Source organism: Eublepharis macularius, chromosome 13 (assembly GCF_028583425.1).
Source record: "Eublepharis macularius isolate TG4126 chromosome 13, MPM_Emac_v1.0, whole genome shotgun sequence".
NCBI classification, from domain to species: domain Eukaryota; kingdom Metazoa; phylum Chordata; class Lepidosauria; order Squamata; family Eublepharidae; genus Eublepharis; species Eublepharis macularius.
In genome coordinates this window covers 60546321-60559620 of record NC_072802.1, presented here as the reverse complement: position 1 = coordinate 60559620, position 13300 = coordinate 60546321, and the positions used below count along the sequence as shown (strand labels likewise).

Here is a 13300-nt window from a genome sequence, read left to right as displayed (position 1 = left end):
CATGCTGTACCAAATAGGAATTGGCTTTGTAATGAACTGTGCATACAAACATTTCTGTTGTTGTTTTTTTAAACTGTCCTAATTGTGACCAAAAAACCAACCCCTGAGACAGATGGGGTGTGTGTGTGTGTGTCAGGGGTGAGGAGGGGGTGCAGAACAAGTTGTCTTTCTCCCCCCCCCTCCCCAAACACTTTTCTTCTTTTGGAATTATGTTGTAAGCTTACAATATTTTGGAATTGTATTGTAAGCTTTCAGTACTGTTCAGCAATATGTTAAACAATTCTTGTCACTATATATATTTTTACAAAAGAAATTACTTCCGAAAAGCAACTTGCTGGTAGGGTTTAAATACTAGTTGTAACTGCCAGCAAAATCCCCGTCTTCCTTTGCAGCAGCCATGGGCACAATCTCCATTTTAGGCAAGTGCTTCAATCGCTCTTCACGTCCCCCGAGGCCTCAGTGCGCTGCCCCAGTCTTCCCATCATGCGCCCCAATCCCCCTCAAGGAAGTTTCCCCCTATTTGTCCCTCCCTGGTTCAGGTTACCGGATTTCCCTGGACACTCAAGGTCCTCCTTTTGTCCTTTCTCTTACTGCCTCTCAACCCACTATAGCATGGGAAGAGGTCTTGAGCGAGGGCTCCCCCTCTCCTGTGTAGCCAGGGAGCCCTACCAACTCCCATGCCACCCCTGACTGTCCTGTAGGTCTCTTGGGACTCGTTTATATTATAGCCTCTGACTGGAACTCTTTATACCTTATGCTGACATCACTTCCAATGCTGTCTGATCCACTTACAGTGACTGTGGGGGTAACTCTGGAACCTGCTGATGTTCTAGCGGGTGATGCACCACTCCATCCCATTAAAATCCATGGAATTTGAGGAGGACTGAACTTCGTCTGGGATTTATGCCCAGCATGGATTAATCCAGCTTGGATTACTTTTTTTAGTTTAGGCACAGAGGCAACCCTGAAGCACATTCCCATTCCCTTAGTGTGGTAGGTGACCCAAAGAGGCAACTAGCAGGCTAATCTAAGATACAGTGCCCATTCCAGTATACTTTTGAGGTTTATATTGTCACAGCTCAGATATAACAAACTGTGGCTTGTCTTTATGTGAAACAGATAGGGTAGTCTTCAACCTCTTCTGCTCTTTTCTCCCTTCACGCGTTGCTCTGCTTAAAAACTTCCACTCTTGCAAACCGCAGCATGTAGTTTGTTCTGTTCCACACAAACCAGTATTCCAAACTCTGAGCCCTGTGCCATATGGAGGGCAGAAAACAAACCATAGTTGGTGTTTGGATGTAACAACAAACTATAGTTTGCTGTAAAAAATGTTTAATTATCAAGTTGCCTGAACGGGTGGGGGCTGGAGGAGGGAGTGTGCATGGCATAGGGTTCTGGCTTCATTCTATAAGGGCCAATTGTGGGACATCTGAGCCATATTGTTATGAAAGGATTGGTCAGTTAAAATGTGCAGACTTCATTCTTTCACTCTAAAAATGTAGAGCTTCCAAAGAATTCCGGTGTAGCCTATCTGCCATCTAGTCTAACCTTTATTTTTCTAAATGAACCCTCTGATTTTTTAAAACAAAAACAAGAATAATGTAGAGAGAATAAGAAGCTGCCCATTCTGTGCGTGGACAATTTTGAAGGGAGGAGGCATTTAAACCTTGATTAGAATCCATGTCTGGTCCTTCAAGCTGTATATGAAACATGGTTTTGTAGGATCAAATCTGTAGTCACAAGTCAAGGCCCAAGTCACTCTGCCACAGGAACCACTTCACCATGACCTTATTCCACCACCATACTATTAACGTTGAAATGGAGGAAGTTGCTGTGGTGATTGGAAGCACAGAAAGGATCCATGCATATGCCAGGCCAATCCTTCCGCAATACTGCTTCTGAATATGCGTGGGTCTTCCTGTGCAAATCCACCTTTCCCACGTAATTCCTCCATCCCTGTATGAGAACTAGCTACATGGTGGAATGAGTCTCATACCATGGAGTGATCACTGTGAACCACAGGTCCCAGTCTAATGCTCAGCGATGATGCTTTAGAAAAGAATGTTATCCCTTTGCCACAGAGATTGGGAAGACCAAAGGATAATCCTATGCTAGGTGTGATCGGTTACCTTTGTCGACCAGAATTCCTGCCGGATTTCCAGCTGTATGCGGAAACGTACAAACACAATGTGTTTGATTCTTAAAGAAGTCATGTGATCTAATAGGCCACTCTTACGACTTATCCCAAAGGCTATCCTTAAATAACCTTAATTTGGCGTGCAGTGCCGTGCATTTGGCAACTGTACTTCAGGGGGACTAGAACCCACTCCTGCCCAATGGGAATAGAAGAACCGTTCAGTAAGGTGTGACGATGAGGTTTTTTCCCCATACATAAATTAATGTATTCCTCAGTAGGCTTTTCAGCTCAATGTCTCTAAGCTTTTACTGATCAAAAGCTCATGTGGTAGAATGGTAAACAGATAAGTAACGTATGTATGTATACGTACACATATTTCAGAGTCCCGGTATCATTTTGACCCTGTAGGATGTTTCCACAATTAGTCTAATCAAGTGATAAGAGTTTCCCCTGGCTTCAGTCGCTCGGAAGTGGGGACGTGCACACTTCACTGCTTCTGTCCCTTCCCAGCGTTTAAAATTAATTTGTTGAGAAGTACAGGGGGGGGCTAGTCTTTCTGAAGAGTCGGTTTGCGGTGTCATTTTTTTTGTTTGTGAGAATTCCAAAAGGCATATCCTACCGGCAGCCGGATGCAATCCCGTTCATCCTGCGGATTTGTATAAACTGGCCCAAACTGGCCATTAAGTCAATAGGGTATCCCTTCTAAGTGTGCAAACGGTAGTAGCATCCTATACTAAACCAATTCCCTGCTAGTAAGGTCTTTTGAAACTTTGGGGATTGGCTTCTTAAGTAGTGGGTCCAGGAATGAAGTGCTAGTTACTAAAACTTGCTGATGACAATTTGTGTGTGTGGTTTTTTTTAAAAAAAAAATGGGGAAGCCAACACATGCATTTCTTAACCTTTTAATTTTACAGCAAGTCCGGGTATGACTTTACCCTACCAAATATCTATTAAAGAATGGCTTATTACTAGTTATGTCCCTGTATAGTCTAGAAAGCTTATCTGGAATAATTCTTGAGCTTCGCTAAGGGGCCCTGTGCATTCTGATTGATTTGTTTGATTCTAATACCGCTAAATTCTATCGTTTTGAGTTCCCTGGTCTTTGGAAATAGCTTAAACATGCCCAGTTAATGTATCATCTCAGGCTGATCACTCCCAGCTGCTTGGCCTCTGTTTCAGCTCCAGATGTGCATGTAAGCCAGTGATTAGCATATGCGGCAAAATGAGAGAACCCCTCCTTTGCACGCTGCATTCAGAGGCCTGTTGCTTCCTCATTTTGGATGGGCTCTCAGCAGTAACCTGTGACTTGGATGGAGGAAAAGATGGATTTACAGGCAGCTCAAAAACCAACGTCACTTGCAAATTGTTCATGCTGGGTGCATCTGTGTGTGTGCTCTGTGCCCCCTCAGTACGATGTTCCAAGGAAAAGAGAATCTGAAACAATCAACTGTACTGCACATCAAAACTACCTGTACACTTGAGGACCGTGAATTTCCCTCTGCTGCGGCCCTCTTCCTTTATAAAGACTTAAAACCTACTTTTCTATGCATTAGGAGATTGAAGTAGTGCAATGGAATGAACAGTTTTTCGTTCTTCTTTTTTTTTTTTGCTGTGTGTATGTTGTACCTTTAAAAAAAAATGAAAATATTAATTTACCAATGGTGGGGCGGAATTAAACATTAATCTTTAACACGCTCTTTAAGTGATGAAGAGTATTGCTGTTCATGGGTATTACATACTCTTACATGTGTTTAGTCTTTTTTTAAAAAAAATGTATGGTCTGGCCAAGTGAAATTTAGTTAATGTGGTTAACTTCATAAACTCTACTTGATGTGATGTTTTTTGTTTCTTTAAATCAGCTGTAAATTCTTAGACATCTTTCCACCTCTGTAAAGTGCAGGATGCGTCTTGCCCTGTTTACAAAAGAGAAATACGTAGAAGTTGTATGGGGGCATGGTCTGTTTTAGCTGTGAAAGCATAGGAGGATTACTCTATTGGTGAATGCCTAGTCGTATTCTCGGGGAACTTTCTTCTGTAAAGAAGGTGGCACATCGTTTGTTCTTCCAGCTCTTTTGAGGCAACTTCAAGGATGAAAAGGTTTACTTAATTGAAACTGCTTTGTTTCCCCCCTCCCCCGTTCTCTGTTTTTAATATTTCTGTGCCATTAATGTGCACCCAGGATCTGCATTTGGAATACATTATGCAATTTAAGCAAATATGTCTAACGTTGTATCATTTGCATGGCGTTTTTATTTTAATTCGTACCTAATATGGATGAAAGAGATGGAGGGTGATCACTTAAGGACTGGTTCTGTTATTGCTCCCTCCCCATAAGAACTCTCATGTCCGATGACATCAGGATATGTGAATTGATAAAGGTCTGACTCCTCAAAAACTCCCCCCCCCCCCCGGCCCAAGCCATGTTACTGCAGAAGCAACAAGATGTGTGTCACCTCAGTTGCAGACAAATAGCCGTATCGGCCTGCAGTAGAAGAACAAGATTTGAGTCTAGTAGCACCTTAAAAGCCAGCCAGATCTTCCAAGGTAAAAGCTTTCGAGAGTCAAACTTTGTATCTGACTAAGGGAACTCAACTCCTAAAAGCTTACACCCTAGAAATCTTGTTGGTCTTTTAAAGTGCAACTGGATTTGATTCTTGTGTTTCACCTTAGATCTGTTAAAGTTTATGGCACCACAAGACTCCGGTTGGTTACAAAGGTTCATGAAATTTGAACGCTTTAGTGACAAGCTTAACATTTACATAGGGCTATTAGCAAGTGAAGCCTGTCTGTAATATGGAATTGAGTCTGTATATTCAGTATTCTAACAGGGCAGTACTGTACGGCTGCAGTAGACTACTTTTCCTGTGGATCTTCTCCACGGTTGTTTCTGAGGTCCCAAAAATGTGCACCGGAGCAAGGCGGCTGTCACGGGGGACTGCGGCAGCTTGGTTTACACATAGCATTCATGCTATGCCTAACTTGCATATCTATCGTATGCCACAGCTGTACCTTCTTATGTTTTATTGGGACCTGTTGCCTCTTTTGGAAGTGGGATAGCTTGATGCATTTGAAAATGGAGTCAGTGGCTCTTGTACTACATATGAAATAGTCACCTGTATCATGTTGCAACAAAGTGCATTGTGAACGCAGCTCTTTACCCCTTCCCAACACACAAAATCAACAACAGAGGTTGATAGAGTCCCCAGATATATGGAGGAAAATGTAACTTTGTACATTAACCAACTGAGGTTTATCTCCCCCCCCCCCATAATCCCATGTCCTCAGGTGTCCCCATGCATATATAACTACATTTTTTAAATTAATATACACACAATCATATAGAGAAGGTTCAGCATCCTGAAAACCTCAACAGTTTTTTAAAAGCAAGTTTCTAGCCCTTATGATGACAGGCTTTCAAATACACAGGTTAATTCCTGTTGTGGTCTCAGAAGCCAGAGGGTGACACAATACAGTTGTCTGTGGTCATCAGGTGGAGTTTCGCTACTCCCTATAACTGGTCAATTAATCCACACTTATCTAAAGAAGGACTTGTGTAATATAGGGAAACAGATCAAAGTTGGCACAGCCTTAAAAAAATGCTTGAATACATACAGTATCAAAATTACTAATTCAACAGAAGAGTCCAGTAGCACCTTTAAGACTAACCAACTTTACCGTAGCATAAGCTTTCAGGAACCACAGTTCTCTTCATCAGAACTGTGGTTCTCGAAAGCTTATGCTACAGAAAAGTTCGTTAGTCTTAAAGGTGCTACTGGACTCTTCTGTTTTGCTACTGCAGACTAACATGGCTAATTCCTCTGGATCTAATTCAACAGCGGCATGCTTATGAATGTTGATAGATACCTTTCTTTGTCCTGCTTGCAATTACTTAGTGAGTTTTCCAGATGGATTTGGGTTGATTTTTAATGTTTAATTTTTCAAAGTGTAATTTTACAACAGAGCACATCTTCCTTTTGACCCCGCAGCTCGTAATAGGTGAAAACTTGGTATAATAGTACGGGAAAAAATCACCCCCGAAGAGGCTTGGTTTCTGTCAAACAGCTTATTGCAGAGCCACCCACTTTTATACACTCATGCAATGCTTTGCAAACAAAAGCAAAACGTCTAAAGCTGGCAGGTTGTGTTTGAAGACTATCGGGTACCATCTAGCAGCATGCAAAATGAAAGTTAATCGATGAAAACTTAGTTTGTAGTCCAAAGGCACCATAAACTCTTCTAATCATTTCTCTGCTCCAACTGGGCCCAGTGGACGTGCTTCAGCCAGTAGGGGCCCCTCCACAACTGCCTTCATTAACTGAAGACGGACACTTAAAATGTCAGCAGCTGAAACCATAAATTAGTCTGGGCAAAATCAGGGTTAAGCGTTTCAGGAGCCAGACAAGACTCCCATGTACTGCAAAAATGAACACTTGCTCAGCTTGATTGAGAGGGGAAAGATTTTATTCTAGGAGGAATTCCACTCCCGGCACCTGTTTTGCAAATGGTATTTGGAGATTTTCCTCAAACAGCTGTCACAGCCAAATGCAATCATGCAGTTGCTAAAGAAAGGAAGGCTTTTGTGTATGCAAAGCAGAATGCCTTTGAGCAAGGGTTAAGTAGCTATATAGTTCTCATCAGGAAACTAGGAAGAAACAAAACATGGGCATCAAATGCAATGAGTGTCGCAGATTTTCCGTTAAGTTAAAAAGCATGCTTATTTATCAAAATTATTTTAGCTGCAAAGGCTTTTTTGTTTAGTTTGCATGGGTGATAGAAGCATTATTTAGTAATGGAAGGAAAGAATAAATAAACAAACAGTGGATATTTATTAGAAGTAAATGCCTGACTTTCAATATTGCTATTTAAAAAACAAAACAAAACACGTCCATGGAACAGAAATATCACATGCCTAAAAGAATCCCTAGTGGTAATTCACTATGGTCACATCTACACTGCAAGTATAAACTGATCTGTCATGCTTTCCCTCTCCAGATATGCGGGAAATCCTGAAAGAGTGCATTTCAGAAGGGTCAAGGCGTTTTGGAGAGAGCACTGCGAACACAACCAGGGCTTTGCAGAGCTGCCCCGAGTTCATAACTGACAAAAACATGCAGCACGCATGGTGTCTTTATTTTCTCTGGACATAAGAAGGTAGAGATTAGCATTTTTGACAGCCCTATGAGAGAGCTACTTGGTTCTAATCAACCTAGTTACAAGGATTTATTCACACGGCAAGCATATTTGCTGTGTACCTGCTAGCAAGAAGGGCAGTAAAATGTCACGCGTGCAAATGCATGGCCTCAAGCTAACAAAGCCGTAGCCAATCAAAATGTCCAGTTCTACAGTTCTGCTGCCTGTTCAGTCATGTTTACTGTAGCAAGCACCAGTGTGTATGTGGAAAACACGTAAATTGTGGGACTGTGTTTATTGCTGCAGCAAACGTGACAACTGGGCTGAGAGGGCCCTTACATTGAGCAAACAGCATGTAGGCTGCTGGTACTTCTTGTGCCTTTCAACCATGGCTCTTTCAACAAAGTGTGACAACCGCTGTTGTCTTCCTGAGCCAGCCGCTTCTTTCCCTTGCATTAAGAGTACCAAAGAGCCAGAGTCTCAGAGGACCCTGTTCAAATCTGTTGCATGGCGACCAGGCCCTACCAGCCCAACTAGCCAAGTCCAGGAGGAGAAATGAGGCAGCTCCCTACAAGATAGGAAACGATCCGCTTATTATAGCAGACTCTTAACAGAACCACCCCATCCACTTAGGAACCTCCGGCAGTCATGAATAGAGATGGGCACGATTGGCATTACGATTGAAAAATACCCACGATAATGGCGATCGCGCGATCGGGACCCGGCGGATTGGTGCCGTCCACGGCGACTGATCCAGCGTTTGGGGGGGGGTGCTTGATTGGGGCTTGATCGGGGCAATCGGGCTCGGATCGGGAAGCCAGACACACAGGCGCCAGCAATCTATTCCCCTGGCAATGGAGCCAGGGGAATGCCTGAGCTCTGTTTGCCCTCCTTCTGTCGCCTTGGAAACCCGAATGGAATCCCAGCTTGCCTTGATCAGCAGGGCTTCCTTCCAACCATGGAGCAGCAAAGCACTCACCAGTTGGGAGAAGACACCCAGGGGAGGGAGGGGGAAGGGGGTGTTCTGTAGCCATGGGCACTCCAATCTCATCCCTGCAAACCCTGAGAGGCAGCTCTGATGGCCAAACACAGACGAGCGGCCAGACCCCCCCGTCCTCTGAGGGGAGGCGGCTCGTCGCCGTCTCCCTGAGCCCGCTGGGCCCGGCGGCCGCCGTCTTCACCCACCGTTCAATTCTTGCCAGCACGCTCCTTTTTGGCCTGGAGGGTGGGCACATGGGGGGGTGCCACCATCGAGCGGCCAGACCCCCCGCCCCCTGAGGGGAAGTGGCTCATCGCCGCCTCCCCGTGCCCGCCAGGCCCAGCGGTCTCTGCCACCACCCACCTTCCCACATAGCTGGGAACAGCGGGGCGCCCCTCCACTTTGGCATCCACGATCCACGATCCATGGATCGGAAACGGGAGATGTTCGGTGTGGATCGCTAGTTCGGGATCGTCGCCGGCGCCGATCCACGATCAGCTTGATTGGTAATTTTTTTTGGATCGTGCCCACCTCTAGTCATGAAGCCAGGATTTTCTAGGGGAGAAGGCATTTAAGGGCTCCATTATAAGGCAGCAGTTTCCTTGCCTAGATATGGCCTGTCTTCTTCCTCTTCAATCTAGTCTTAAATAGGGAGAAGGCAGAAAGCTTTTTACAAGATGCAGAAAGTGAAACTACCTATTTCTTTATGAAGAGCTCTTCTGCATCAAGGAAACTTTGGCCTGCACAGTAGCATCAAAGCAGTCTTTGACTCTAACCTATTCTTATGCTTGTATGTAATGAAAATCAACCAAGGATGATGCCTAGTTTGTGTTTGTACATAGGCTTCCCAGTTGTCCCTCAGTGGTGGGCAATCCCCTGGGGGTTTGTCCCTTTTGTCTCCCAGTCACTGGTGATTGGCAGGAGGTGGCAAGTCCCCCATAGATTGGCCGCCACTGGCAGGCAACCTGAAAAAGTGTGCACTGGGCACGCTCCTGGTGGGCTGCAATGATGTCACTTCCTGAAGTAATGTCACGCTGGCCAAAGGTGTGCTCCCAAGTTTTGCTGGGGCCAATTTTGGCCCCAAACGGTCCAGAATTAGCCCCATGCAAAGTGCGGGAGCACACGCATGGCCAATGTGATGATGTCACTTCCTGGAAGTGATGTCATAATGCAAGCGCCAGGAGCACACATGCACAAAAGAACACAAACAAGGCACAAGGTAAGTGCTAGGTCCTTGTACCCATCAGGAGGGTACAAGGACCTGACAACCCTATTTGTACACCTAGTCATTGACCTTTCATTATTTTCCTGTTAAACACAGTTTTATATTCTGTCCATGACCACCTCACTGTGTAGCACAATGAAACTCCATTTGGGAACTGTGTTTAAATGTCCCGCAACCTGGGAGAGAATTTGGTTGATCCATGGCAAAGTACCATGTTAAAAAAAACTACGAGCCTTTTTGCTGGCATCCCTGACCATAATCTTTCTGCTAGGGCAACAGAAAATGGTACATCAAACCCCACTGTAAGAAAGCCTGGAGTCTTTTTTCACCGGAACCAATTAGATGGTCTTTAGAAGCTCTCAGTAAGCTGTCATACAAAAGTCCATGCAGTATGATCTTGCCCCAGTCAGTAGGAAAGGCGACAATGTAAAAGGGCACCTGCATACCCATGACCAACGGCCATAACAGGGTCCCGGCTGCCTAAGCAACCTTCCTGCCTTTATGCGCAAAGCAGCTTCCATTGCATCTTAAAGAAACACTGATCGTCTTTATTGCTTCCAGTTGTGCAAGCTCGAACATTCACTGTCAATTTGGATACCACATTTGGAACAGTTACTGAACTGAAGTTTGGCACAAGGTGTGAGAGGCTAAGGTGTCAAAAGTCTGATGAGAGTTGTTGGGTTCTGTAACTGGCGTGTAATTGTTTTGTTCCTCATAAACGTTGCAGCCACTGGAGGAATCTCTGTACAATCTAGGGTACTGCCCCCAAAGATCAAATTCTCTCCTGGTGCTGGGGGACGCAGAAAAGCCTTCTCCTTGCACAGTTAGGCCCACTGGCCGCTCATCCATCGCGGCCATCCCTAGATTGTGCAGGATGCCATTAGGCTCAGGTAAAGCATCTGCATATGGGTTAATGTGCTCTGCTAAAACCAATGGCTGTTGATCATCCCCTTCTTCAGAAATCACAAAAACTGCTTTGGGCTTGTCCATTTCCAAGGAGAGCTCCTTGGATTTTGAACCATTGCTTTTGAGTTGGATGGCGCCTTCCAGAGGTTCTCTCGATCCCTGGCTTTGGCTGTTGCTTGGAGATCTGCCGTTCAAAGGCTTTGAGGAATCAGATGGCCTCGGACGGTTACAGTCAGGAGAGCTTGTCAAAAATCCAAAATAAGGGTTTCCGAAGCGGGATCTCTTCAAGTTACAGCTGCTCAGCTTCCGCTGTTTTTGTGCTGAATGTGTCAACGGGTAAGATGCGGTGCTGGCCGATGAGTCTGAGTATGCCGGCTCCGGCATGCCCTCGATCTCTGTCGCGGAGGTTATTTTTCTTGTAGATGCAGTTGGATTTCTTGATGTAGAAAAGCCCTGGCAGGAACAATCATAACATCATCTCTGAAAAGCGTTAAAAGAATTGCAGACAGGCTTCCCTTAGGGCACATAAAATGAGACGGGTTATTTTACATCATTTCCCGAGCATCCCATTACATTTCCTTCACTGCTGCCTTGAACAGCCTCAAGATAACTGAGGAACTTACTGATTGCAAGTAAAGGTGTCAAGCAATCCAAGAAGGTGCTTGCTGGTAACCCTGAAGAGCTTCTTGCATTACAGGGACTCGCAACAGAGGATGCCTAAATGAGCGTGTCATCTTTGTTTTACACCCCAGTTCCCATCACAGGGACCCCAAAGTAGCTTACAACAGAAAAAAATGCTATATAAACATACTGGTAACCAAACCACTGTGTCTTGACTTGGACCAGTCCTTTCTGATCCTATGGGTTGGCTAGTCTGAAGACACAGGATGCATGCCTAATTTGCGAAGAGCCTTGTGGCTCTTCCCTTTAGTTCACACTCAGGCTTTGCCTGAGCTTTATAGAGCACCCAAAACAGGAACGGAAAAGCCAACCCTCAGCTGCTTTCTACACTTCTCAGTTTCCTGGAAAGGGAGAGCTTGTGGGAAGAAGCATGAACTGGCTTCGGCTCAGTTATTATCAGGTGCTAGGTGGTGTGTGTATGCATACTGGCCCCATTCTGCAGCCACTCCAGTCCGCCCAACACTTACTGGGTTGGCTATCACATACAAAGCCATCTGTGGTCTTGGACCCTCATATCTGTGGGATCACATCTCCCCCTATGCTCTGCCAGGTCAGTTTTGCTCATCTGAGCTGGGCCTTCTGCAGGTGCCGCAATGTAACTGGGCAAAACCAACTGCCCACATATGTGTATTCTTCATTATGGCCCTCATTTTGTGGGAAAGCCTGCCTGATGAGGTCAGGAAGAATCCCATTCTCCTGGCATTACATAAACTTTGCAAAACTGAATTATTCAGGAGGATATTTTTACAAAGGTAAAAGGCCCCGTGGCACAGAGTGGTAAGCTGCAGTACTGCGGCCCAAGCTCTGCTCACAACCTGAGTTTGATCCTGGCGGAAGCTGGGTTCACATAGCTGGCTCAAGGTTGACTCAGCCTTCCATCCTTCCGAGGTCGGTAAAAGGAGTACCCAGTTTCCTGGGGGATGACTGGGGAAGGCAATGGCAAACCACCCCGTAAAAAAAGTCTGCCAAGAAAATGTCGTGATGGGACATCCCCCCATGGGTCAGGCATGACTCAGTGCTTGCACAGGGGACTACCTTTACCTTTAAAAGGTCTTTATTATAACAGAATTGACTAAGGAAGACTACTTTAATAAAGAGATAGTACAGACTATGAACAATAGCGTAGTCCACAGTCTATCTGTTGCTGTATATCTTACTCTGTTATGTAATTTCTGCATTGTTTAATATGCCAATTAATAATTACACTTGGTTTCAGCTTTGCCCCAGGTTTTTCACTTGGTTTTAATTTCCATATCCTAATCCTATTGCATTGCTTATTGGATATCCCATCTTATTGGCTGCACTGACTTAACACTGTTATCCACTTTGAATCTCAGTGAAAAAGGCAGACTATAACATAATTTTTTTTTAAAGTACATATTCCACCCCAGAATTCTATAAGATGATGCACAAACCGCTTGGGCATTCAAAGTACTTATTGGCATACAGCACAATCTGGACCACACTCTAGCAAATCTTCAGAAGGCACATTTAACACAACTCCCTTAGGTTGAGTTGCCAACTCTGGATTGGGAAATTGCTGGAGATTAGGGGGGGTGAAATCTGGGCGGGGAGAGTTTGGGGAGGGGAGGGAACTCAGCGGTGTAGAATGCCATAGAGATCACCCTCCAAAGGGGAACTGGTCTCTGTCGTCTAGAGATCACTTGTAATTCTAGGAGATCTCCAGGTGCTACCTGGAGGTTGGCAACTCTACCCTTAGGCCTTCCGCAAATACTTACACCGCTGTTCACCAGTTTAGTGAACGGGCTGTTGGTTGTCCAGCTGCACCATTTTTTCTGTAGCTGAGGTAGTGGAGCCAGTAAATCCTGGAAAGCTCGTGCGCTCCATGTCCGTTGCCTGGGGCAGTGGCTCTCGGTCTGTGCCAACCTTTTCTCCTTTGTGCCTGTGCCTAGGTTGATGTGATCGGTGGTCAACCAATCAGAAACAGAGCCTGGACTTGTGATGCTTCTCTTTAGGCTCTTGTCCTAACAGGAAAAATTGTTATTAAAATCATACGTTAGGATGATTAAAAAATGAAAATATCACAAAGACGACATTGCATCTTCGATTGGGTAGTAAAGACAACTTTCAGTACAGTTTTTTTTAAAAAACGAATAACATGGAAAACTGTATTCCAGCTACTTGTAAAAATCACATGTTTACCCTCCATACCAGTTTTTAATACTGAATAGTCTATTTCAAAAATATCTTTAGCTTACATGCCCATATAAATTAACACACT

The 13300-nt window shown here is 44.7% G+C and overlaps 1 protein-coding gene across 1 annotated transcript; it reads right to left on the bottom strand.

The window, feature by feature from the left end:
- Window positions 1-9521: 9521 nt before the first annotated feature.
- LOC129341617 (uncharacterized) lies at window positions 9522-12985 on the bottom strand. The gene is made up of 2 exons (XM_054996897.1): window positions 12798-12985; window positions 9522-10830 (listed from the first exon to the last, which is right to left on the bottom strand). The coding sequence occupies exon 2, from the start codon at window positions 10759-10761 to the stop codon at window positions 10084-10086; it is 678 nt and encodes a 225-aa protein (XP_054852872.1). The 5' UTR covers window positions 10762-10830; window positions 12798-12985; the 3' UTR covers window positions 9522-10083.
- Between the last annotated feature and the right edge of the window lie 315 nt (window positions 12986-13300).